The 27,757-nt window shown below is 35.5% G+C and overlaps 3 protein-coding genes across 3 annotated transcripts; 1 reads left to right on the forward strand and 2 right to left on the reverse strand.

Moving 5' to 3' along the window:
* The first annotated feature begins 6,066 nt into the window (after positions 1-6,066).
* Positions 6,067-8,650, forward strand: LOC18608887 (leucine-rich repeat protein 1-like). The gene is made up of 7 exons (XM_007043798.3): positions 6,067-6,397; positions 6,501-6,633; positions 7,307-7,378; positions 7,698-7,841; positions 7,945-8,016; positions 8,130-8,201; positions 8,313-8,650. The coding sequence occupies exons 1-7, from the start codon at positions 6,292-6,294 to the stop codon at positions 8,386-8,388; spliced, it is 675 nt and encodes a 224-aa protein (XP_007043860.2). The 5' UTR covers positions 6,067-6,291; the 3' UTR covers positions 8,389-8,650.
* Positions 8,651-9,901: 1,251 nt separating this feature from the next.
* Positions 9,902-17,364, reverse strand: LOC18608888 (hydroxyproline-rich glycoprotein family protein). The gene is made up of 11 exons (XM_007043799.3): positions 16,721-17,364; positions 16,046-16,118; positions 15,397-15,471; positions 14,845-14,906; positions 14,682-14,750; positions 13,730-13,758; positions 13,430-13,637; positions 13,059-13,343; positions 12,374-12,427; positions 10,959-11,941; positions 9,902-10,172 (listed from the first exon to the last, which is right to left on the reverse strand). Exons 1-11 carry the CDS (start codon positions 16,838-16,840, stop codon positions 10,166-10,168), a joined length of 1,965 nt encoding a protein of 654 aa, XP_007043861.2. The 5' UTR covers positions 16,841-17,364; the 3' UTR covers positions 9,902-10,165.
* A 3,734-nt stretch (positions 17,365-21,098) lies between these two features.
* Positions 21,099-26,387, reverse strand: LOC18608889 (pyruvate dehydrogenase E1 component subunit beta-1, mitochondrial). Its single transcript, XM_007043800.3, has 16 exons — positions 26,248-26,387; positions 25,844-25,891; positions 25,687-25,761; positions 25,220-25,300; positions 25,087-25,113; positions 24,914-24,976; positions 24,665-24,751; positions 23,465-23,590; positions 23,116-23,249; positions 22,925-22,997; positions 22,705-22,770; positions 22,191-22,229; positions 21,990-22,114; positions 21,785-21,899; positions 21,510-21,592; positions 21,099-21,347 (listed from the first exon to the last, which is right to left on the reverse strand). Exons 2-15 carry the CDS (start codon positions 25,865-25,867, stop codon positions 21,524-21,526), a joined length of 1,104 nt encoding a protein of 367 aa, XP_007043862.2. The 5' UTR covers positions 25,868-25,891; positions 26,248-26,387; the 3' UTR covers positions 21,099-21,347; positions 21,510-21,523.
* Positions 26,388-27,757: the final 1,370 nt, after the last annotated feature.

Consider the following 27,757-nt stretch of genomic DNA (forward strand, 5'->3'; position numbering starts at 1 on the left):
CTTGCAGCTGAAAATCTTTGGATGCAAATCACTCTATATTACTGCACATATATATTCTCTAAATATACAATATCATTGTCTATATGATGAGAATAAAACTGGTTGAAATAAAATAAGCAAAATATGCACACACTAAAGAGGAGCTTATACTTAGGGGGAGCAATCCTCAATTCCTGCAGAAAACTAAAAAGAATTTAAAATGACACTGTGCTATTAATCAAGGAGTGTTCTGTCATCATCAAAAAGGGAGAGATTGTTGGCTCTATTAGTTTTTTATAATAATAAAACATTCCCATTTATTTGTGTCTAATTCCTTTACTTAAGTGTGCAGGAAATCAATACATGAAATTAATTTCTTAAATCTCCAAAGAGTATTTTTGAAAAAAAAAGAAGGATAAAATCAACAAGATGTAACTGAATAACAAGGAGGAAGCTTGTTGGTTTAACAAGAAAGAACATTGGTTGACCAAATTTCAAATTGGAGAAATGACGGGCTGAAGAGTTTGAGAAACAGAACCAACTTAGTCAACCAAGTCAGTCGACTAAGTGTCCTCTGTCAGAATCTGCGAACCAGAAAAAGAATCAACTTAGTCAACCAAGTTAGTCGACTAAGAGCTCTTTATCTGCAATTTAAACCAGAACACTAGAAGACAGATTAACAGCTAGAACTCATCCTCAACTATTTTCAACGGATATAAACTGCCAAACTGCCATCAAAGTTGCATCTCCAAGTATAAAAGGGTCTTCCAACAATGAGAAACAAGTTTTTAGAAGCTTTGAATGAGATTTAAGCTTTAGAAAGAAGAAAAACCAGAAAAGCTTCACTGCACTTGTCTGCACTTAAACACCTACTCTTTGTCATTGTATTTAACACTTAATCTTGTACCAATCAAATCAACTTGTGATCATAGGTACTTTCTGTAATCTCACTTCTTGTATACTTAGAGTGAGGGAGTCACTCTAAAGGGTTGTTCAAGCTTGGGAGAGCTTGAATGTTATAGGTTGTGGTTGAGCCTTGGAAAACCACTTTGGGTTTTAGTTGAGCCCGTGAAAAACTAGTGTAAAGGTTTTGGTTGAGCTTGTGAAAAGCCATTGTAAAAGCTTGGTGAAAGCTTGTGAATTTCACTTGATTCTTAGTGAATCGTTGGGAAAATCCTTGGTTGGATAATTAGGTAGTGGATGCAGTTTTTGGACCGAACCACTCTAAATTGTTGTGCACTTTATACTCTGTTTTTACTTTCTTAAGTTCTGAAAATTAGTTTCAAATCTTGTCAAGAACCAAATTATACTATTCACCCTCCCTCTAGGACATATTAATGGGACCAACAATTACGCCGTCTTAGCACCCATCATCAATAAATTAATATTATTTAATTATTAAAATATTATTTTTATTTCGCACATTCTCCTTCAATCTCCTATGCTTTCCAACGTCATCAAAGATCACAATTCTTCTCAAATTTTTAATATTACTCTAGTTTAATTAACATCAGAAGAGACACGATGTTACAAAAAATTTGATAAATTGTGAGGAAGATAGTGTTAAACTCTTTTAAAAAAAACCAAAAAAATAATATGAAAAAAATTATCATAACATAAAGAATAAGTTTTCCATTAAAAATCACCTCTACAACACTGAGGAATGAGCAAACTATTGTGACTTGTTATATCTTTATTAGATCAATATTTTTTTCTTTATTAGATCTTAAAATAAATTTACATTTATTGAAATATATTTTCTGTACATATTTAATCAAACACTCTTGTATATATACTTTATTTTCTAATCAATACAAAACAAAATAATTTAACTCCAATTATGTTTTTCTTAACACGGTATCAACTTAATAAGCCTAAGCATGTTTTTCTTTTCTTTTCCACCGCCATAGCTATCTCTTTCCCACCCTCCTCCAAAGATTCCTCACCTATTACTTCTTTCACATGTCCCACCTTTACCACTCTTACTGCAACCAAATCAAATTATGATTATTTCTGTCCATATTTTCCTAATAATTCGATTTCACCTTTGATCGTCCAAAATGGCATTGCCCTTGGTCGCCAACCTTGTTTGTCTTCGTCAAAGTTTGTTTTGTGGTGAAAGCTAGCCTAATGCCTTTTGTCATCAAAGATGAAGCAAACACGGTGGATGTCTTATGGGTGCCAGGTCGAGGGTAGCGATTAGACCTGACAATTTGTTTTCATATAGTCTATAAATATAAGATATTAACAATTATACGTATAAATACAAACACGATACAATCAACTAAACATGTCAAAATCTCAAACACGAACATGAATATATTTATTAAACGTGTAAAATAACTCGCTTAACACATTAATTAGACGAGTCAAATTAAAATTTCATATAACACAACATGATTTATAAACTATTTAAATGATAAATACGATTAACACAATTAAATTAAAATGCATACAATTACAAATGAAATTTAACTTCAATATTCAAATTCAAAAGTGATAATCAAATTCAAAAGTGATAATCATAAAAACAATTATGATACAACAATAATATTTATCAAGTATAATGAAATCCATCACAATTATCAACAACCATAGTAAGATAAACTATTTATATGGTAGTTTAAGTGGGTTATAAACGTGTCAAATGGATACATTTACACAATTAATTAAATGTGTAATAAACAAGTCATATGCCATGTCAATACACCGATAACACAATTAATTAAACATGTCTTATATGAATTTTAAATAAGTTATGCAGATTTGACACGTTAACACAATTAAAAAAATATATAATTATTCTAATCTTAAACATGTTTAATTTCATGCAGTATACAAAAAATATCATATCTAACCATGATATAGTTTGAGATTTGATAAATTTGCATAGGGTAATCATAGAATAGAAAAAATTAGCTATTTGTAAACCAAATATGTCGCTAATCATATATTTTAACTTTCATACCAGACACGAAAAAAAAAACAATGTTCATCATCTCTTAAATTTTTCTGTCCTTTAGCTTCCTTTCTTCTTATCAAACATAATGTTAATGCTATAAAGCATCTTAAAGTAAATGAAATGAAGATGGGAGATGCATAAACTTCCACTATCAATATCAAAACAGCTGTTACACAATATGGAATTTTTTTTTTGGATAAGTTAAATATACTATAGTATGGGAATTTATATCCACAATCTATGACAAAATAATCTTTCACTTGTTTTCCATTTTGGGTAAATAATAAATCTAAAGTGCAATCTTCATGTGATTGTATGGTTCATTGGCAATTAAACTATATATATAGAGATACAAAACCTTTCCATGACAGTAAATAATACTCCGTAATGTAGTGTAAACCTTATGATATAAAAGAACACAACGTAAGTAATAACTTCAAGTCAGTGGTGTATGTAGAATGCTAATTTTTGTTTCTTCGTAGCATAGGAAAAGGTCTAAGTTAAATAAATTTAAGAACAATCCTATGACAAAATCGGGTAATGATGACTCTAGTCAGCTGGATCTTCTCACATTTGACCTAATATAGACAAGAAGAAAATTGTGGATCTGTTGATGGCCTCCGACAACTAGCAAAGCCACTTTGGAGGAAGCTTTAAAAACCGATTTAATTGGAATATGGAGGGAAAAGCAAGCAGTGGGGAACGTTGTTGCCTCTGTCGTCAACATGTTGGCCAATTTACATTGGAAGGATCCTTTTGACCCACGCTCTTCCTTGCTTTATGCAAGACTCATCATCTTCATCTTCCCCCTATCTCACCTTGCCTCTGATTTGACCTTTTTGTTTTTTTTCTTTTCAGGCTCTCATTTTGTTCTCCCAATCCTAATTGTCTAGCTCAGCCTTTTCATTTCTTAGGTCCATCTCATCCCTTAACATTACTTGTTCAAGTGTAACTTATAAATTAAATTGGATTCACAAATATTTGTATTGAACTTGTTTTTTTTTTTTTTTCTTACGAAAAGATTCTTACTTTAAATAGACTACTACAATCCTAGATTAAGAAGGAAAATGATACGTAATTTCAGTATTTATATTGTCAAAAAATTTTATATTTTAAATAATGTGAACAAAGGTTCTTGGATATTCTTTTATTATAAAACAGACAAATTGATTGATTGAATCAATTTTTTATTGATAATTTCAAATTGTTTCCACAGTCCTATATATTCTTGTTCTCGAGGGAAACAAAAGATAGAGGTGAATGGTCAACATTTGACTGCTAAAGTGATCAAAAGATGTTCGTGTGGTAGTGATTATACAATCAATGGTCCGTATGGAAAACTCCTTTTTCATTTTTTCTTTGTAGCAGAGAAGACGAAGAACACGGCTTTTGCAATTTGTTCCAACTTTTTCCAAATCCATGATGAAAGGAGGAAAAGTTGATGCCAATGTTGGTGCTTGGCTTAGTCAAATCGCTCCTTTTAAGAAGAAAGTAGCCATCATATCTAATCTTAACCGAGATTCAACATGGGTATTTTGTGCGTGTCCCACCCACTAATCGAATCATGAAGACAAAACGAAACCCAACAAGCACATGCACAACATCTGAAAGCGAAAGTCAAAACACCAACTATATAAGAAATGGGACCCCATGACAATTCCCATCATCAAAACGTTGAAACACGAGTTTCTGGTGCCAGGAATCACCGCCTTTCTACAATCTACTGAGCCCCTCCCTCCACCCCAGCTACAACTTTTGAGTCTCGGAGAAATTTTCCTGGATGATCCCTCCTTTTCAGTTGCATTTGCAAGTCCTAAGGGGACCATTTGACCAGGTTCTCCGCTCGTTTGAAGTTTAAAGTAACGATTTCAACTTGTTGGGCACCGTCAAAAAGGCAAAGAAACACAACTGGCAATGACGTTTGATACCATCCTCGCTAGGAGAACTAGTATAATTTCATGCATTTTGAGTCAAAGAAAATAAGATTGCAATGCCACACTGTCCTTTGTAGCAAAAGATTGTTTAGTCATCGAAGGAATTGAGACATTTTTGGTAAAAGAGTGAATGGATTTGTGCCTTTTCCCTCTAATGTAGCAGGACTCGTCCTGTTTATGGGGATATGATTCAATACCTCTTATCATGACTAGACTTTCATGTACTTTTAGTTTCCTTGTCTCAATCACTTGAATCAGTTCCGGGGGGGATTTACGCAGTTCAAAATTCATGCTTCATTTGACAATATCTTGTTAGAAGAAGAGCAGTGGGTTGACTCGTTGAAAATATATTTGCTGCTTTTTGAACAGGGCCAGTCCATACCGAATCCCAGAGGTATGAATGAAGCCAAGAACAAAGATGAAATACAAATCTGCAAAGAAAACATATTTTATCCGCAACAGTCAATGGAGAAATTATTAGTATTATATATTGGTTGAAGAAATAAAGAACCAGAGATTCTACAAGTTTGCTACAACCACGACAAGTTTCCAAGTTCGTAGCATTATATTCCCTTCTGCCAATGCTCTTTAAACTTGTCCATATCTATCTGCACTTTAAAATATTAAAAATAAAATTTATCGGCTATTGCTTCTACTTTTTTTCAGCACTTCGAAGAACATTGATACGATAAAAATAAACAAATGTCAGTCCAGAGATGCCCTGGGATCTCCCTTATTCTTACCAATCTGGTTTTGGCTCCGACAGAGTTCAAAAGATTTGCCTGCTCCTTTTCTTCCCCACTCCCATACTTTGATGCACGCACCCCTCTGGAATCTATAAACCAATGATATTTTGTTTTGTTGCAATTTTTTTTAATTTAAATTCTACGTAGTCCTCTAACCTCTCTGCACCACAGCCGGTGATGTCTATTTAAAGAAGAAAGCAAAATTCTTGAAGCATCAAATGGGGGTGTGTTGCATTGCACTAGAGAAGCTGTCCCACATGACTTTATTATGTACATTTGTGCTGATCGCTTCTTCCGGCTCTCAGATTGGTGGAGGGAAAAGAGCCAAGAGGAGAAAACGGTCTTAAAAGAAAAATGAGTGAGGGTATATTTGGGGAAGCAGTGGATGGTGAAAGCAACTGAACAAAAGGATAGGAGAGAGGTCCACTTCTCACTCAATTTAAACTTTGTAGTAGTTATTGTTTACGCTACAAAGCCAGCGGTCCTTTTATGGGCTCTATAAATCCTCTCAACAAAGGTTTTGATTCCCTGCTTCCAATACTTTTAACAAAATAGCAAAACATATCTCCAAAAACGCACTCTCTCTCTCTCTGAAACCTGAATAATATATTGCAGTCGTTAGGATCTTGAGATTTGACTCTTCTTAAATCTTTGATTCTGACCAAGTACCATGAACTTCCTGGCGCCGTTGCTAATGGCGATCCCTAGTCCAGTTCATGTCGTTCTTGTTGTTACTCTATTGAGCACTTTGGCACCGACAAGTGCAAATGTGGAAGGTAGACTAGGAATTTTCAGTTCCAATTAAACAATTTACTATATTCAAATGCAGTCTCCTAATGGCATGGATGTTATCCTTTGTGGGTGTATATTGATGAACAGGGGATGCTTTGTATGCTTTGAGGAGAGCTGTGAAGGACCCGGAAAACGTGCTGGAGAGTTGGGATCCAACATTGGTGGATCCTTGTACTTGGTTTCATGTTACCTGCGATGGTGATAATCGAGTTACACGTCTGTAAGTACCATTATAATCACTTCCAGCACCCTTTTTTTCTTTTCCTTTTCACTCATTTTACACCTTTTATGTCATGATGCATGTAGATGCTGTTTGTTTCTTTAGTCCGTTCCTATACTTGGGTATTTTGCTTGCTTGAGCTCTGGAAAGTTTTGTCAAGCCTCACTTACTTTTGTAAAATTGTAAAACTGGATCATGACTGTCTCATCTGGTTCTGGTGGATGAATATATGCGTTCTGCTTTTAGCCATTGGTCAGGTGGCTGAAGTGTTCTTGGCCTGGTGAAATCTGTTTCACAGGCAGTATTAAGGACCAAAACTTATTGTTTGTATATCTTCATCGATCAGCTAATAAACTCCCATGTGGGCTAGTTTTTTAAGATGATATAACATATTTAGCCTTAATTAATTTGCACTTGTACTTATGTTAGCAAACATTTCTTAATTAAATGCAAAGCAAAATAATTGGTGGATTTGTGTTATATCCGCAAGAGGAGCTGGAAAAATCATGAAAAATATATAGATTTGCCATTTGTGAGGAAAAGAAAAGGAACAAAAAAAGAAGGCGGTTGGTTCCTAAGAAATTGTTGTGCAAATTTTGAATTGAAATAGCACTAGCATTTGTCTATATGGATGTCGAAGAAATAACCAATGAAGTACTTAATAATGGTGCAGCGACCTTGGAAATGCAAAGCTGTCGGGCAGTTTAGTACCCGAGTTGGGAAAGCTGGAGCGTCTTCAATATCTGTAAGCATCCATTACAATGTCTTTGCTGCCAATGCATTCTTTAAGAAAGAAGAAATCGAGGAACCAATGACCTCACTTTCTGGGCATTGCTTCCGAGTTAAGTTATCGAGGGGATGTTAAAAATGGCTGGCTTGGAAGATAGTACTATCATGCACTAAATGCCGAGGCTGAGTCATTGTCATTGTCCTAGTTACCTGCTCTACTAACACCTCACCAACCATATTAGCTAGCCGGTGACTGTCGCCGTCGGATCACGGGCTGGCTGATTTTGATGTTAAATTATTATTATATTCTTTTCATGGTTGATGCATGTTTACAGGGAACTGTACATGAACAACTTGGTGGGTTCCATACCAGAGGAAGTTGGAGGACTGAAGAGCCTAGTGAGCTTGGATCTCTACCACAACAACCTCACTGGGTCCATCCCTGCTTCACTTTCCAAGCTCCCTAATCTAAAGTTCCTGTAAAGCCTTTCCTCTTTTTCTTTTCTATTACAAAGTTGAATTGATATTTGATGGTCATTAATGTTAACCTGTAACTAAGACTGTGGATTCATTCCCACGCAGGCGACTGAATAGTAACAGACTGAGTGGAAGAATACCAAGACAACTTACAAAACTTGGAAATCTAAAGATCCTGTGAGTCATCAGTCATGGCATTGGCATGGTTTAGTCTAGTCTCATTACAACACTCTTTTAGTCTAAAGATCCTCCTAGCCTGGTATTATTTAACACCTACTGTTGTCGAGCAGTGACGTATCCAACAACGATTTGTGCGGCACCATCCCTACCTCCGGCTCCTTCGCTAAGTTGTCAGAGGAAAGGTAATCAATAACTTTGAGTTCTGGTCTGGTACAGAATTAGAGTTTAAAGCTGCGATTTGCTCTCTTGCTTGGTTGTTTTATCTCGATTTTTTTTTCTTAATTTTTTTGCAGTTTCATGAACAACTCGAAACTGGAAGGACCAGAGCTGATGGGATTTGTGAGATACGATACTGGAGGGTGCAAATGATGCGCAGCAATGCCTCTTTTTGCCAATTCCATATATTGTCTCTTTATATGGAAACGGTTGTGTTACGTATACTAGTTATTACTTCGCACATAATAGCAGTAAAAGACTACTTGTATCAAGTAGTTGTCATCTTTGGGAGTCAAGCCTAAGCCAATTGTATCTCCTTTTGCTTGCTGCAATATGGAGTTCTTCATCCACTCTGCATCTGCTCCTTTGGATTTATCATTTTATACTATCAGACAGTAATTATTCGTGACATTCATCCACATAGGAAAAAAGAGCTGAAACATTCTAAATGCTTTCTTATCCACAGCACAACCAAACTTGTGAATGTGCTTGGGCACAAATTGCAGTGACAGATGCTGAGAATCACCATCCCCAGGATTAGTTCTCGATTACAGGAAAACAAATAAATGTTGTCAAGCTTTATAAATCCGGCAGAAGATCTTCTGGAGCTCAGCATTGGACAAGTCTTTCTCTCTACCCTTTCAACTTATCCAATGCCCCTAACTGAAAATACTAACGTGATTCAATTGCCCTATATCAATATTTGGACTATAACTCATAACCTGCAGGTTAAAATTAGGGAGACCTTCCCCATAAGCGCATGCAAATGAAGGAGAAAGGTATAAAATTCAAAATTACTCATTCAACAGTGCTGACCTGCTTTGATTTTCATTCTAGTGTACTCACAACAATAAAAAATAGAATACCTAAAACAGCAAGGGAACTCAACTCATCAGAATCAATAACAACAGTAATAACATTTTTGTGTATATATATAGGTGTACAGTGATTAGGTTTTGTTTGGTGGTATCAACTTTCATTATCTACTTTTTACTACAATGTACATCACAAGCTTTGTTATAATACAAAGGAAATAGCAAAATGGAAAAAGTAAACTTATTTAGTTAAATGGGAGAAAGTAACTAAAAAGTTAACATCCATCCAAGCAATATAAATGTACATTCAATCAGAAGCATATTTTCAAAAGCCTATAAAAGTCAAACTTTTAAAAAATAATAGATTGAAACTAAATGTGTCCCTATCCAATCATTACCTTTTGCATTAAGTAACTAATTTGAAACCGAAAGAAACCTTACTTGTCTCGCAATGGCAGTATTCCAGATTTCCCTCAAAGACCAAAGTTAACAGACAAAATATAGTATATATTTGTGGAAAACCATTTCAGTGTGCCCATTCCAACTATACATGTTCACCTAAAAATAAATGTTATTATGCAAGTTTTTTGAAGATCTCACTGGCAAAACTTACAGATATTGATTTGATACAACATAGAACTCCTGTTTCTAACCAAATTCTTCATCCATCAGCAGTGCAGTAAATTAATTTAGATTATATGAAATGCTGACTCCATCTTTTGTGGTTGGGTTATGGCTATGGAGGGTTGAGGCCTAAAGGAATGAGTCATGGACTAGTGAGAATATGACACCATAAGAGAAATCAATTCACCTATTCTGCCAAATATTATTTAGTAGTAATTTGCATTGGGTAAAAGAATTGAATTAGCTATTAAATGCCTTGGAGAAAATACAAAATTTCTCAAAAATGATGGAACACGTGACAATTATTTGACTGAGCCATGCCAAGTGTTCTCCATAATAGACAAGGAGTGGCTAAAACATATCAAAATGATATAGGAAAAATTAATAGACAAGGATATATTCACATATCTGCACTTGTATGATACGGTAAAGACTCTTTTTAGCCCCCATTGGTCAGAAATGAAAGCAGTACCAGAAATAGATTTAATCAATCAGCTCCTGCATTAATCACACATGCACAATCAGAAATAGAATAAAAAAGAAAAGAAAAGACAAAAGAAGCTATATAGAAGGCTCACCAGAATGCATTATATATACAATTGTTCATGCTATTGTAATATCGACCTTGCATGCCAGGGTAATACCAAAGAAAAGGACCACTAATGGAGCAACATAATCCATCAAAAGTTTCTAAAACTGCTGCTTGTTAAAAAACAACAGAATAAAGATGGCAGTATGACAAGAATATTCCAAGATTGCATTTACATTTCAAAACATCGACAGAGCTACACAGCCCCAATAAACTAGGAGACATAAACAAAAGTATCAGGACATAGAATTTCCGGGCCGGCCAGGCAAAATATTGAAATTGAGTTTGGTGAATTTACTGGATTTAAAGCATATATTTGACTTTTAAATATACACTCTATAAAACATGTGTTGCGTTGGATAGATGTTTAATAAAGTATCAGACCTATGCACTCCCAACCACTGTAGAAAATTGTGATGCAGTCGGTCCTTATTCACCATCTTCATATTGAAAGTACAAATGCACAAAGTACTCACATTTTAAGGCATATTCATGCTTTAACAAGTATTGAAAAGTTACAAAGTCAAGTATATATGGAGGAAGAAAATTGCATAAAAAAGCATTGATTAATCAACTGGTAAAGTCATCTCATCCAGTGATTCCCAGGAAATACCAACCAATACAGGAATTTAATCATTTTAGTGCATGTTGATCTAAATGGATCACAGAAAGCAAAACCATTGTGTTCTGATTACCTATCAATAGTCTCTGAACTAGTTGATGACGGCTGGATTCGAGATAAAGATATTGGTGTCAAAGGAGGTGAGGCAACATCTTCAGATATCCCTGAATTGACAGCAGTTTCCAGTGGCTTGGACACAGGTAATGACATCACTCCATGAGCGCTTGAGGGTATGGAGAAACTGCGGGTGACAACCTGTGGAGGTTTTGGCAGTGGAGAGGCTGCTCTTGACACCACTGATTTATTTGTAGCAGAGAGGGCTTGACTTCTAGACATCAAAGGGCCAGAATAACCAACCAAGCCTAAAGGTCTTGAAGACTTGGAGACTGAACTTGCTGGGGGTCTTGGAAGCTCATGAAGCTCACTTATTTTAGGTGATGACACAAAAGTAGGGGAAGTGTTTGGTGATACTTTTGGAGATGTTGATGGTGGTTGAGAGAATGGATTTCTCAAAATTGGCCCAGAGAACAATCCAGGATGTTCCACTGAAACAGGTTTAGTAGGCCATGGTTTACTTGTCAACGGACCAGAGAAGGCTTGTCGTTTGATTTTCTTGGAATCAGAAGCAGCAATTGGACTAACCCGCGAAAATAAAACCCTATCAGCCAAAGGAGGGGGTAGTCGAGTTGAAGAAGCATTATTATTGCTCTCTTTCAGCACTGACTGTGCATTCATAACAGCAGATCCAGAATATTTCTCATCTCCCAAAATCCTCTCATATTTCTTATGTTCAAGCGGAGATGAATGCCACAAATTATTTGAATGTTCATTTGAACTTGTCTTGAAAGATTGAGGAGCTGGATTACCTAATCCAATACAACCTTTTGTAGCAACTGGTGTAGGTAATACATATGAGTTGAACTTTCGTGCCAATAACGGTTGCATTGTCCCATAAGGGTCAGATTTGTTCTCAGCGAAAAGGGGGGCTGATTGGCTGCTGTTCCTCATTTCCCCTCTAAAGGAAAAAGAATGGCGGCGTGTTCTTTCTAGATTTTCCTGTAACATAACACAAGGAGCATTGAAGTACATGTTTGCTGCAAAAGGGGGGAACAAAGATAAATACAAAATTTGAGGTTATAGAGTTGCTTCAAAGGATGCATGTCATCTTGTGTTCCACAAATGTCCATGCATATAAATCTGTTGACCAATCACTGAAATTGCATGGTTAATTGTATAGTCCAGTGAAACCTGATATCTAACAGGATGATTAGTTTCAAAATATTTGATGGTAAAACAGTTTTACATTAAAAACCAATATCATTTGTCAGCAGATCAAGGACATATACCTTGGATTGCAATTAATAGAATGATACATTATCAGGAACTGGTCATTAGACAGCTCTATATGCACTTGTAAAAGACCCAAATTTGCAATATATATCCAGCCTCATATTGTGAATCATAACTAATAATATAGCTAGTTCTTACCTTTGCAGCCTCCACCATTGCAACTTGGGGAAATGTAAGGCCTCCTTGATCCAACTGCAAAAATCACAATGAAATCATTCTAAAAATACTACATTTAAAGGTACAAATAGAATTAGTTCTTATTTTCCGCAAGTCATCTCTGTGGGAAGTCCATACAACTCTCTTTATAACACTCAGGACCAATGTTTTAAAAACCGGACTGAAGGTTGAACTGGTGAGGCTCCTGGTTCAACCGGCCAGTCCAACTAAAGGTGGTGCTCTAGTTTAAAATGTGATTTTGGTATTAAATAAATATTGCAAACAGTAAACACTTAAAAAAAAACATGCACTTGGCTCAATGGTATGGTCATTAATAGACAGGGAAGAGGCCAAATGTTCAAATCTTACCACTAGCAAAGAATTTTTGAAATATTAAATAATAAAATAAATGCTTAAAACAGTTCAATGCTGGTCTGGTCTGGTTCAACCAGATTGGTTCAAATGACTCTATCGGACTGGATAGCAACCAGTTCTCTGTTGAACTGATCTGACCAGCAGGTCAAATCCGGTTTTTTCATCACTGCTCAGGACTCAGGAGAATGAATTTTATTCAGACACACACTCACACATACACATAAAACAATTGGATTTCAGCAAAAATGTTATTTAGCTTTTTGCATCCAGAAATAGCACGTTGAATAGTCACCTCCATCGAGTGTCGTGACGTAGGAACCATGTTCTGATCTTGTTCATTTTGTCCATAGTCGAAGCTCAATTCACCATCATCATGCACGTCATAAACATCGTCGTCGTCATCATCACTATAATCATCATCATCATCGTTATCATAACTGTCATCATCACCAACATTGTCTCCGTCATCATCTTCAAGTCCACTGAAGTGGTAATCAATATGCTGCTGCTCAGTGATCTTCTGCACATGTGGCTCTACTTCTTCAAGAGACTTAAGAGCCTTCTTAAAAAAGGACAACTGCTTTCAAGCAAAGGAAATAGATCAACAATCACCCACAGAAGGAAAAAAAAAGTTCAACAAAGTAGAGAAAACGGAAAAGAAACCTGAGCAGCATGGTGTCTGGCTGCTTGTGTAAGAAGGCTTCTTGATTGTCCTTGCTTCAGAGATTTCAAACGAAAGACAAATAAAGTTGCCTCCTCATCATATTCATCATGTGCTACTTGTAACTGTTGCATGGAGAAATTCTCCACTTTCCCACTTTTCGATCTTCCTTTTTCTTTGAGTCTCATTGCCATGTACTCGTACACATTTCTGTAGATAAAGGCACCAAATTTTAGAAGCCATTATCTTTGAAAGATGAATTTTGTGTCTGCAGATTTGTTTAAAAGAAATAAAACTTGGACCTTTTTTCATCACATTGCCGCTTCATCTCCTGTATCAACAAAGGGGAAAAACTTCAATATTACCTTATCAAAATGCTTAACTGGCTCTATAATATATAATGCAATACTTTGTTACTAAGTGATTCACCAATGAATATTTAAGCATTTGTCGGTATTATTCACATAAAACCTAAGAAAATGACGATGGATATGTCGATGCTTCTGAAGAAAAAAGCACATAACATACAGAGTTAAGATGCCAGAGAATCCCACATAAATCCTGTATCCAATGTTGGATTCTTACGTGGACCCTTACAATGTTTGAAAAATCTTAAGCCAATAATTATCACAATATAAAAAGCAAGTTTTCAAAGGGTAGGCCTTTCCATAACATTCAAAATGTCATTATAAGGGGTTCATATGCTTTAAAGCGAACACAGAGAGGAACAGAGAGGCATTTCCTTGGTCTTTCTTGGTTAATAAGTCCTATTACTTGAAAGAAATAAACAACCAAATATAACAAAGGCCTCTTTACCCCACTTGTTCACTCTTTCAGACAATTTCCAGGATGCAAAGCTTCAAAATTGTTTATGTTAACAGAAAAAATGTGGAATTAATAAATCTTAAAAGACTATACTCCTATCACCTGATCTTCAGGTGTTAGTCTTATCGCTAACCACAGGAAAAAAGTGGGGTTAATAAACTTAAAAGACTGTACTCCCATCACTTGATCTTCAAGTGTTAATCTTATCACTAACCCCAAATATCCACACATCATCATGATATTATGGACATTTAAAGGAAAAAATAATTACGACTAAATGATTGGAGCACTACATCAACAAGAAGAGTCAAAAAAACAAACTAAAAGCTACAACCTTCACATGATAGAATAATTAATACTAGCAAATTTGCACAGCAAAAGACCAAATAGAACTTGCCAATAATTGAATGAAAGGACATATGAACGAACCTCAACTATTCGAAGCTCATTAAGAAGGGAGTCCGATGGGCTTGTGATTGTCTTAAATAAATGAGACCGCTGAAGGATGCAAAGTAATAATTCATCAGCACAGAAAAAAAGTATGACATAAAATTTTATGAGAGCTTCCAGATGGTAACAAACAATGACTCACATAGCTATCGACATGTTTCTGGAGCTCGAACTGTACTTTTCCAAGCATTAATAATACTTTACCTGGACAGGAACAAAAGCAACTTAATTTCACACATACCTTTTTGAAATGGAATTGCTGCCACACACAAAAGAGTATGCATTCTGATGAAACAACTATTATCCATCCAAAACCAAGTACTACAATCCGAATGTGCAAAAAATGGGTAACCATAGTACCAATGCTAAACACATTTAAAAACCAATTTGCATCTTTCTAGAACTTGACATATGAAGGTAACAACACTAAGGATGCATTACAAATGTCAGAATATATTAAATGTGAATAAGCCAAGATTCAAATGAATGAAAAGAATTGACTTTTAGTTGATTCATCTCTTAAATCAAATTTGACATCCAAAACACAAGTAGTACTTCGAAATTGGGCAACTTATTGTGGAAAAAATTTATTTACCAGTGATGAGTACAAAAGTAAAGTCTTACATGGAAATTGAAAAGCCACCTGTTATTTGTTCAAGTTAACTGGTAACATTGAATACACACACACACTTACCACATTCTTCATCATCATTCAATGCCGTTTTTGCAAGAAGACAAGCACCCAATTCCCGCAATGACACCGAGAATTCTGAGAATAAACAGGACTAAATGAGAAATTTCAAGAAATGGCACAGCATACAAAGTCTTCCATATAAAAAGCTAGAGACCAGATAATTAATATTTGATCATCATGCTTGAGCTTGAACCAACAAATAAAATACCGTTAATGAACCAATGCCATCATTTTGCCAGCAACTATTTCCACTGCTAATTTTATAAAATTGTCAGTCTCCAGGGCTGCTACTTGAAAAGAAAACTTTAATTCAACAATAACGTTTGCATGTTGCAAAAGCAAGCGTTTAATAATTTTAGATGATAATAATGCTATAGCTCAACTCAATGTATTAATTACCATGAAAAGAACAAATCATGCCATCATAGAAAGAGCTTGAAATAATTGGAGGATGCCTATACAAGCATAAAATGGACAACCAGCTGCACGAGCAGCAAATAACAAAACAATCAACGCTCTAAAAACCATAACATGAACAAGATTCAAAGCATGCTTAAATGAATTTCATAAGACAATAATAATTTCAGTGACATACAAAGAAGAAATACAAGAACTTCACAAATTAATACAAAACATGTCAATAAATTACCGTAAGCACTATTTGCAGTTGCGGCAGCTGCAGAAAGTAAGCTATCATAACAGTCTCTCATATCCTCCATATCCTGCAGGCACAACAGAGTACAAAGATATCATACAAAATCGTTGATAGATCACCCCACCATTATAATCACCACATTTCAATTATTTGCAGTACACAACTTTAGGAAAGTGAAAATTCCAAGCCACGACTTTGAGCAACTTTCATTGGTCAAAGCATTCCTACTCTTAACCGTTTATACAACAAGTGCTGAATTAATCCTTTAAATCAAGTGTTCATTTTTGTTAAAATGCAAAGCAAAATTAAAGCTAAAAAGGACTCATTTTTTCAAGTAATCGACATATTTTAGCAAGCAATTATTCGAGGACCAGACCGGAAAGTTTGTTCAGTCAATAAAATTAAATAGAACAAAGCTTTTTTATAAAAAAAAAAAAAAAGTAACCTACAAATCTTTCCTAAAAAACCCTCTTAATTCATAATATCAGCTCCCAAAGCAGAGAGAAAACCCTAATTGAAAATTTGAAGGATGGAACGAGAAATCAAAATTAGGAAAGGAGCTGGAACTAGAAATTGCAATGACCGTGGAAAAATTTAAAAGAAAAAGAAAAGTTGCCCTTGGATTTGTTAGCAACCAAAGAAAGCAAGAAAGGGAGAGAGAGAGGTGACCTGAGAAGCCTGAGCGAGCTCGTCCAATTGAGCCAAAGGTCGAAGATCTCGTCGGTCCTTGGTTTCCCCACCGCGTTTGTGAAGTGCAAAACCTCGCAATCTTCTCAGAGAAGTCTTCATTTCGCTCTCGTTTGTTCTTTTTTCTTTGCCCCGAGATATACACAAACCTTTCTTGAAAAAGAAAAAATCCTCTTCTAATATCTGGTTTTTTACGTGATTTCAATTTGCAAGTTAAAAAAAAAAAAAAGCAGAGTTCCGAGATCAAATCCCTTCTTCTTCTTCTTCCTTTGCTTCAGAGTATTTTTTTCTCGTTTCAACTTTGCATTATCATCATCTCATATCTGAATGGTTACGTCAACTACATAAAAGGAAGAGGGAAAGCATACAATCAACTCAACAACATACGTTGTAGGAATAGAATACAGAGACCCAGGAAATTGCTGTGTCTGACTTGTTCGCCCCGTTGATTCTTTTTTTTTCCCTTTTTTTGCTAATCTATTCAGACTTTTTTCCCTTCATTTCCTCAATGTAAAGTAGGTCGAAATTCACACAAACAAATGCTGCCTAAATCCTTTATTAAAGGCAACGCCCCCTTTTCCCAAGTTGAAAAATTATTTTTCAAAAAAGGAGTAGAATTGTTTTATACTATGTCAATTAATTCATAAACAAACTGTACAGCATGTGATATTGATGAAAGAGAGAGCAATAATAAATAAACAAGCTCAAGACTCATTATTTTTCTTTTTAATGAATGGTCGGGGCTCAATGTTGCGCTTACGATAACTTTATAACTTGATTTTTTTTTTATTTTATAATTAAAGAAAAGATATTTAAATTTTATTCTTTAAATAAAAAAATCATACACTAATTAATAAGTTAAATATTCAAGTGTAATTTTATTTTTTTTAATTTTATTACTCGATTTCTTTCTTTTTTTTTATTTTTAAAGAAAGTTAAATTTCCTAGCAATAAAGGTTAATCATTCTGTTTTGTAATTTAAATTTCTTTCATCTATTTTACTTCAAGGACCTAACCTAACTACTCTACTACTAATATCTACTATTTAACTTTGTACAATATTTATGATAATGAATTGTTCACCAAATTAATGAGTTCAATTGGATTTTGGCTAATAAATTAAGGTTCCCTTTAGTTGATATTCTTATTTGTCTTTGATTTTTATTTCTTACTTTTTTTGTCATGTTTTTACAAAAATAAAAAATAAAAATATTAATCTAACAGAAAATAAATTTAAAATATAAGATTTAAACCATGAGCATACCGTCACCAAGTTCTTAAAAAAAGAATGAAATTGTTAAATTTTATTAACGAATTTGGAGTTGTCATATATATATATATATGTATAGTCGTTAAAAATCAATTATTATCTGCTTCAAAATGTATGAAAAATAAAATAATGATAAAAGACTGGCTTTTAGAATATTATAGTCTTTTGACTGACCTCCTACTTTTCACTATTGGCCTCAACTCAAAACGTATTCAAACAAATATATATCCATCCAACGCCGAGTGATTAGTTGGAAACAAAGAAATAGTTAAGTTCCCACAAGTTTCATGGCTAAGTGGCAGATCTTTCCTTTAATAAGTGCCAAAATCTTGACCAGCGCTGCTGGAATCATTTCGTTATGGTAACTACTTAAATTTTACAGCAGGATTTGGTAGCAGAAGAAAAAGGAAACTGAGCTTCTGTTTTGGCACAATTTGGTCATTACCTTTCTTGGTTGCTTTGAATGAATTTGTCGAATTTTCAAAGTCAGTTCAGGTCCCATATGAGGCCAGGAACATCAATTTATTATTACACCAAAAGCTTAAAAGCTAGAAGACCAGTGAAAAGAAAATACTAGGAGGCAGTCGGGCAGAGAACCAAGACTTTTTTCGGTCAAGAAAGCGTGTTTCTTGGGGCCTACGTCTAGGACTTCCCTCTGTGTGTTTAGCAGTGTTGTTTTGGCTTCCGCTAATATTTCTGATCAAACCCTGTTGCGGCCGCTGTAATATCAGTTTCTTCTTATTCATATTTGTATTGTTGCAATTTATTCCAATTTTTCGCCTCCTTAATCAGGCCTGGAAAATCTTCCTTAATTAATCGTGTGTTAACAACGGATCAATATTCCTGTGTTTCAACTTAAAAGTTTCTACTATCCAATTCCAACCAGGCTCACAAAGGCTTTTGATTTCCTGGCATGCATGCCCAACTCGGCAGCAATAAGCTAATACTACTAGTCTACTTGCGAAGGAGGAGGGTAACAAAACTACATGAACAAGGCCAAAAAAAAAAAAAAAAAACCAAGAAGAAGAAGAATATGAAAAGAAAAAAGAAACGAGTTCAATTAACAAAAATACTGAAACTGCTTTCCACACGAATTAACATAACAACAAGAGATTAGCTGCTGCATCTAAAACTTATGCGTGATGTGGTTGATTTCTGCACGAATGATCCAGATTCAAAGGATATTGATTATGGTACTATTACTCCTCAGACGGTGCAAGTGTCCTAGAACAGCTCATGGCTTGGCTTGGAGTACTTGCACAGTAACAGTAGACTCTCCAGGAAAAAGATGTTACAGACAAAGGAAATTGTAGAGAGACGTTTCAACTTTTTTGATTTAATGGTTCCAGTACGCTTCAGAAAACAGATGACAAAATGGCATGTGATGCGCTAGCTCAAAGTCATCCTTTAGAAAGCGATCTAAATGAAAAATTCTGACCACTTTTGCATTTTGTCTGAAATTCTTTCAGCAGTCCAATTACCATTTCACGCAGGTCGCTTACTGTATGATGGCTTTGAGTAATGCAAAAGCACCAAATGGAAGCAGCGATTTTAAAAGTCGGTCTCAAATTCTGGCATCACCAGATGTGCAGCATGGCGTTCCAAGTAATCAACATATAGTTTCTTCTTCATGTTCTTCTCGCACTTGACCTCATTCTACTCTCCAAGAGAATAGGTTTACAGGAATATTCTACTAATGTTAATTTCCCTGCTAAAGCCTAAATGTTTATCCAACATACATATACACACACGGTCGAGCAGGCCAGGTGGTTTATTACCGGCGACAAATTAAGCCGTTGGCCTGCCAGACCCTCGCCGCCTAGGCCTATGTAGTCGTGATTTTGAACGTACATGAAAATCTTATTGGTCCCATTGTCATATGTTTTAACCATCAGAATGGAGGTGTGAATGGATCAAGCCTAGGGACTCAGACATCAGACCGACACCCAATAAAATTGGCGGGATACAGAGAAGATCATCATGACCTAAGCGTTGTTCAAAGAAGATGAACAAGGAGGCACAAGATAAAAACTTCCATGTCTTTGAATGAACCATGCAGGTGTGCAAAAATCACGCATAGGACCTGAGAAATGCCAAGGTGGTTAGTGGTTACGGTTATCACCTGTATTAGGCCAACGACGACAAAGAAATCAACCAATCAATCGATTCCTAACAGATTCTCATTTCGAGACCAGTGACTAAAATCAAGGTGTGAAGCTTGGGTAATCACACTATCTTTATCATCGCAATTGAGTGGAAATACCACCACCAACCTTGAATTCAAGCTTTAACTTCTGTTTGTTAGTTTTTATACCGTTTCTTTCCACCATTAATGTCTCCTATCCTCACATACCACAAACACACTGATCGTTGAAAGCGTCCTTCTCCAATTCCAACGATCTTTTCCATCCAGCTCAAGACTTATCTTTTGAGCCTGATCATACTCGATACATGCTCTCTTGAGCCTTGAAAGGTCATGGGCCAAACCTCTTGAGTCCTAAGGAGGGATGCTGTAATCCAATCTTTTAGCTCCTAGTAGCATCGAACAATCCACTTATATTTTGCTCCAAACCAACATTACCCATGGACTCGGAGGGTAGACAGTCTTTAAATTAAAAAAGTCAAACAACTCTATGTACGGGCTAGAGAGGTTGCGAGGGAGTAGCAAGTGAATGGTTCTCCTTCTACCTTCCCAACTGCACGAGACTGGGAGTTTTCAAATAGTGTCTTTGACATACTGCATTCAATGAATTTTAGGTAAGGTTAGGGAGAGTGGATTTTGAAGCCTCACCTAGCCGACTGCCATCCCTTGAAGTAATGGTGACAATTAGGCCAGGCGGCAGACATGGCGTGACCGATCAGCCAAAGGCCAGTACCCAGCAGTCACCGTTATTCATGGCCCTGCCTAAGGCAACCATTCACTCGTGGCAGCCACCAATTACTAGTTCTAACCCAGGTTACTCAAAATATGATGACTTACGAATATCCCTTTTATGACTACAAGATCTACATTATTAACTTAACCTGTAGTTATCCTTTATCATTATTTGGTAATCTTGTAATACCAAATCAAATCAATGCTTTCAAAAATTATCAAACTGAACAAAAATAAGATTGAAACACATGGTCAGAAACAGTAGCAGAGCCCTTTCCAGAGGGCGTGCACCAGATAAAGAGGAAAAACATAAAATCGACTTCCAAGGATTGAACAGGTTATGTTCACATGACAAATAATGTCACAAAATTTCCCGCCATTTCTAACGATCTCCCAGTTATTAAATGAAGCAGCTCCTCCCCAGAAGTGTTGAGAAGGCAAAAAATATCATATCCCTCTAATTCCTGAAAAGATTCATTGGTTACATTAAGAATTGAACACTGATAACAAGTCCAAGGCAAGATAAAAAAACACTACAACTCAGCAATAGGACTACAAACGCAATAAAAAGCAACATGCAATTGGCCAACTTTGGCACATAACCTGTATTAGGAAAAATTTCCTACCTGGATCGGTTCAATTATGCAGCAGCAGCCAATGGTACAGACCTGTAGCATGCTCTCTTGGCAGCACGGACAATGTCTTCAACCTGCAGAATCCATAAATGAATAAATTAACCTATACAAATATGACATATGTGAAGGAACCAAACTAGCTGATTTGACAAAAAGCTTAGGAAGAAGGGGAGTCGATTAAAGAAGAAAGACCCTAGTTGTCAGATGCCTCGAATAGAAGCTTGTAAAACTAGTCAAAATAAAAGCATTGGGAGAAAAGGAATGACCTGTGGCACAGCCATTCTCTCAAGATTTGCTGCATATGGCATAGGAACATCAGCTCCAGCAACTCTCTCAACAGGTGCATCAAGATAACCAAAACTCTCCTCAACTACAGATGCACTGTAAAAGAAGTATGCTGTGTAAGTTATAGAAGGTGCCAGAATATTTAGTAAGCAGAAATTAAATGATTAAAGTGAAAAGACCCCAAACCAAATTTCAGCACCAACACCATGTTGAGGAAACCCTTCTTCAACTGTTATTAATCTGTTGGTTTTCCTGACTGAGGTGTTGATTGTGGATCTATCTAGCGGCCTGATAGAACGCAGATTGATAACCTGTATTTAACAAAAATCAGTCATTGCATCTCTTTTGAATTTGTAAGGACTTGCACTTCTTTGTGTTATAATTTACCTCAGCATCAATTCCATCCTTTTCAAGTATCTCAGCTGCCTGAAGAACAAACGGTCTCTTAGTTAATAAACCCACAAGCCAACATATTAGTACTATATAATTAAATTATTAGGAAATTACAAACGAGTTACAAAGAAAGAAATCCATAAAGGAGAACTCAGCAGCCCAATATGATACTGGATGTCCCATTAACAAGAGCTCTAAGCTCGCAGGTCTTGAGCACATGGATTAAAGATAGTCTAACTAAACACAGAAGCCTGCTGTACACAAGATAAATGGAGTATCCACCAAAGTCACTAATAGCAACGAAAACATCACGCACCAGGTGAAAAATACTTGGCACTTTCCATGGCCATTAATTATAAGAACAATCTTTTTTCACATGACATGAAGTTCTACTTTAGATTACTCCTTTATTTCTCAGCTGTAGAATCTTGTGCACTTGCATTGACAATCTATCTCGAACGATAATTCTGCACACCATATCCAAACAGATATTGCACACAAGACATACCTTAAGTGCATGGCCCACCATTTTTGAAAAAGCTGTAATAGTCACATCCTTTCCTTCTCTCTCTATCTGTTAAAGGCGACAGTTCAGCAGTAAATGTAAATGCCATGAAAATGCAGCATACTGAGATATGAGTTACAGCAGATTCATCGGCTGCAAGAGCATAAAAAATGGTAATAATGACAGTCTTGTAAGTAAGTTTTCAGGGAGATAATAGCATTACCTTAGCTTTCCCAATTGGAAGGCAAAAACTGGAATCAAGAACTTCATCAGAAACAGGGAATGACTCACCATATCTGAAGCAGAATAATTGTATCGGAGCAAAGTCAGACATTAAAATTCTAATTGAAGAAGCACCGGTAGGGTGGAGTGGGGGCTCTATACAAAAGAATCATATTTTACCAATTTACTTACAACAACTCATTTTCAAGGAAAATAACTGGGTCAGGATCTCTAATAGCAGCCTTGAGCAGTCCACGAGCATCTTCAGAATTGTATGGTGTCAGCACTTTCAATCCAGGACAAGAAGCATACCATGCTGCGTAACACTGGATAATAACCGGGAAGACAAAATTATCAAACAAGCTCCTTATTATATTAAAACTCAGCAACTCCAAAAAATGGAAATAATTATACAGTAATCACAAAACCTAGTACAAAACAAATCAATTTTCAAACTCAGTAGGCTCTGGGAACAGGAAAGAGTGGATGAATGTAAACTATCCAAATGATGGGTGCAAGTATCAGTAAAAAGAAACCATACCTGAGAGTGTTGGGCGCCAACACCAGCAGCAGCACCATTAGGTCCTCTAAAAACAATGGGTACAGATATCTGGCCAGCAGACATGTAGTTGGACTTCGCAGCAGAGTTAATAATGTGATCAATTGCCTGCAAAAAACCACAAACAGATCAAAGAGAAATTTGCATCAGAACAAAAATATGATAAAAACACATTTTACAGTAAGCAAAGTCATTTAACTTATTTACTGCCATTAAAAAGACCAATGTTAATGTAGCTTTAAATTTGAGACATTCCGACACACAATAATGACTAAATGTAGATCTTGGGAAAACAACACGAGTATATCCAAGTACATATGATGTTGGAAGAGTCTAAAACATCATCCAAATCACTTGCTCTTTTGAACATTTTCTTGTAGGATGTGAGCAGGAGGGAAATCAATCATGATTCAAAAGCTACAGACATCTTTCACAGCAAGATGGCTACCACAAGAACTCCAAAGACTCCATATTTTTATAAAGCACATATCCTTGGAAGCTCCATATGTTTGCTTGCCTTAACAGCAGTTCTTTGATAATTAGCCAATATATAATTCACCAAAGAAATTAAAAAGTTGAATCTAACAACATGCTTTGGCTTCTTTAACTAGAACTGTACAAGATAGAACAATTAATGATAACCAGATAACCAGCTCCGACAACAAAGTATAATCATTCTCTGCCCTTCACACTTTCCATTTGTAATCAGACTTAAACTGTGGCTTCTAGTGTCTCGATCCAATGGTAGATGCTAGCAAATTCATGGTTTACTAAAGCAAAAATCTACAACCATATGTATTCAGAATTATTTCCAGGAAAGAGAAGATCAAGATAACAGTTACATAATTTAGCACATCCTTCTTATTCAGCCTGTATATCTTATTACAAAAGCACAGGTTGAACAGATTATCCACTCATGTTCATTCAGTATGTTAGGCTTCAAGGCAAACATGCATACTTCATTCATTCAAACTTCTAAGAATTTCGACAACATGCTACAACAACATTTTTAACTTGACTGTCTTAAAACAGAAAGCATGTGATCTTATAGTATCTCATTTTTTTCCATGACATACATATCAGTTGATCTTAAAATAATTTCCAGATTCTATGAAAATGGTAGCGCTCAAAGAAACTAGTACAAGTATACAGAAGCAGAAATCAAAAACAGAACCCTCTAACCTGCATGGAGAAGTTAAATGTCATAAACTCCACCACAGGCTTCAGACCATAGTAAGCAGCGCCGACCCCAATCCCAGTAAAACCAGCCTGTGAAACATGAAATAAACAACTGTGGTGAGAAAAATGTAATAAAAGGCACCAATCCACACCCACGTAATGAGCATGTGAGATTACTCATTAGATCAAATAATAATGAAAATCAGAAAAAGAATTAAAAAGGAATAGCATACACATGGCAACAGTAATAACCTCAGTAATTGGAGTATCAAGAACCCTCTCAGGTCCATACTTCTCCAAAAGCCCCTTGGATATCTACAAAAGATGGGAAAAATTCCAATCCTCAGACAGATGTAAGAATGCTTCTATGGCCTCTAACATACACGGCGAAATAAGGATTTTACTCTTCAGAAAGAAACGCTAACCTTGTAAGCACCTTGATATTCTCCAACCTGCATTTACAAGGTTAAAAACAAAAAACATAAGAACAGGCATAAAAAAAAAAGCCAAAAAGGTTGTTATAATTATCAAAAATAGTTCTTGTTAACATTTCCTCACCTCTTCACCCATCAAAAAGACTTTCGGATCAGCCGACATCTCCTCATCAAGAGCAGAGTTTAAAGCTTCTCTCACTGTCATCTGTGCATAATTGTTATTACACACACACCAAAAAAAAAAAAAAATTCAACACTCCTTGAAAGCCAAGCCTTGCCTTTAAGCAGAGACTATCAATAGCAAAAGCAACTGAACATAACTGCAAGAAAATGCAAAATATATGCCTACACAAACAAAATACAAGCATAATCATATCTTTGTGAATGCATGTGCAAGCACATATGAGTGCAGGTCTTTCTTCTGAATTTGTTAATTGAAGCGGGTAACCTATAGAGTGGCTCCTAAGATTAAACACAGCTACTCTATTGTGAAAGAGTTAACACTTGTACCATGCAAATTGATATCTAATAGCATTAAACCCACAACAATTATAGAACTACGCCAAGAAAATAAAAAGGGTAAAAAATTACCTGTTTTGCTGCAGATGAGTAACTTCTCAATAGCGACACTCCCGGTCGAACCTTCTGCAGTGACTGCCCCAAAACCTTAAGAAACAAAAAAGCCTATCATATCCATTGAAACTTTAATTAAGGTATATGAGAGAGCAGGAGAGTTTCCAGAGCTTACCTTTTGCCTTACGATTCCCAACATCTTTCCTCCTTCACTTGGCTTTTCCTAATCACCAAAATAACAACATATTTGTAAATGATTCCATTTATTGCAAAGCTAATCCGAGTTTCATATAAATAAAATAAGCAGAAAATAGATATCACAATGTAATTAGAGCATTGATCAGTGTAAAATGCTTATTCAACTTACTAACTATGAGGATTTTCGATTCCAAAAAAAGTAAATCGGAGACTTAAATCGGTAACAAATGATTCAGAAAAAAAAATAAACGAAAATATATTCTTACACAAGGAGAGATGAAATCAAGAAATCTAAATCTGAAGAAAAAAATGCTAAAAAGCGGGAACCGAACGCTAATCGACGAAAAATCGAATCGGATCAAGGAGATAAGAAGAACGCACCTGTTTCTCAAATGATGTAAAAAAAAATGGAGTTTGGAAATAGGTTTTTATTTATAAGGAAATTAACCGGCAAGGAGATGGCCAAAAAGAATGGAGAGAAGCAAAGAGGGGGAAGCTCAGCTAAGCTAATAATACACTAGCTTGAGGAAAATAAAAAATTTATTGCCTTTCCATTTGAACCACTTTTTCTTTGTTATTTTTTTCTATAAAAAATTGAACATTCCGCAAATGATAGTATGCGGACAAAGTCATTTTAACGGTCAGGATCCAATCTTAATGTACAGGGAGAACAATCGGGCGGTGCAGTTTCAACCGGAGGGGAGATATTTAACGTTATTTATTTATTGGGAATTTATCAATTTGTCGTCGGGGATATTGCGGTCATTGCACGAGGGAAAGTAGGGGCATGTTTGGCAGAGAAGTGTTGCTGCTGCTTGTTGTCAAAAATGAGAAGCTGACACTCGAAGATTCAATGGGTCGTCCAACCAGGGGTAGAATTTAAACCCACAAACAGCAAAAAATCTCCGAAAGAATAACAATTATACAGAAGGAATCTTCCGAGTGAGAAATGCTGGTGAGTGCGCGCCCAGCGACCACGCCAAGTGTTGGGTTCCTTGCTTTCACCTACCACTGCCGTTTTTATTAGGTAGATTAATCTTAATTGTTTAATTGTTAATATTTTCGTTTTCTTCTTTTTTTTTTTTTTAATTCGTCCATCCTAATGCGTTGTACGATGATAACCTAAAGAAATGGGATATTTGTTCTCCGGTATCCAAGTTTCTTGTTTTTTCGTTGTAGTCGAATGTTTAAGAAAAAGTCAAACTTGGAACCTATGTTCAAGATATGCTAGTAACAAATAAGAAAAATATTAGGAGATAATGACTCTTCATGATTTCTTAAAGGTCATTAAGCCAAATATTAATGTACAAATAAAAAGTTAACGCATAAATAAAAAAAATGCTACAAATTCTTCATTACAGATTGCCATGATCATATTGATTTTTCTCCGTCATAAAACTGATACTAACATTATTTTACACTACATATTGTAAAAATATAAAGACTAGTAGATATAAAGGTTAATATCATTCATTATTCCTGCAATTACTCTGAACACTTTGACAGGACTTATGCTTGCAGTAAATTCTACATGCACAAAGCAAAAGACGACTGAAGATATAGCGTATAAAACAAAAAGAAAAAATTGACTTTTTTTTCATTAAAAAAAGAATTCTTTGAAAAAAAAAAACAGGTACATATATACTAAGGTAAATATTTGAGTGTAAATTAATTTTATTAATAAATTTAAACATGATAATGTAACAAAAGGTTCGAAAGAAAAAAGAATAAAGATGACACAAAATTTTTATTTACGTTGTCTAATAGCCAACAATTGGAAATCTTGAACAAAATATTAAACCAGAATTTGATTTATTCCTGAAGGGGACAAAGTGAAGTAGCCTTAAAGGTACCCAACCTTGGATCCGATTTTCGGTTGATTAAGTACATA

This window comes from Theobroma cacao, chromosome 2 (genome assembly GCF_053813885.1).
Source record: "Theobroma cacao isolate CCN51 chromosome 2, ASM5381388v1, whole genome shotgun sequence".
NCBI classification, from domain to species: Eukaryota; Viridiplantae; Streptophyta; class Magnoliopsida; order Malvales; family Malvaceae; genus Theobroma; species Theobroma cacao.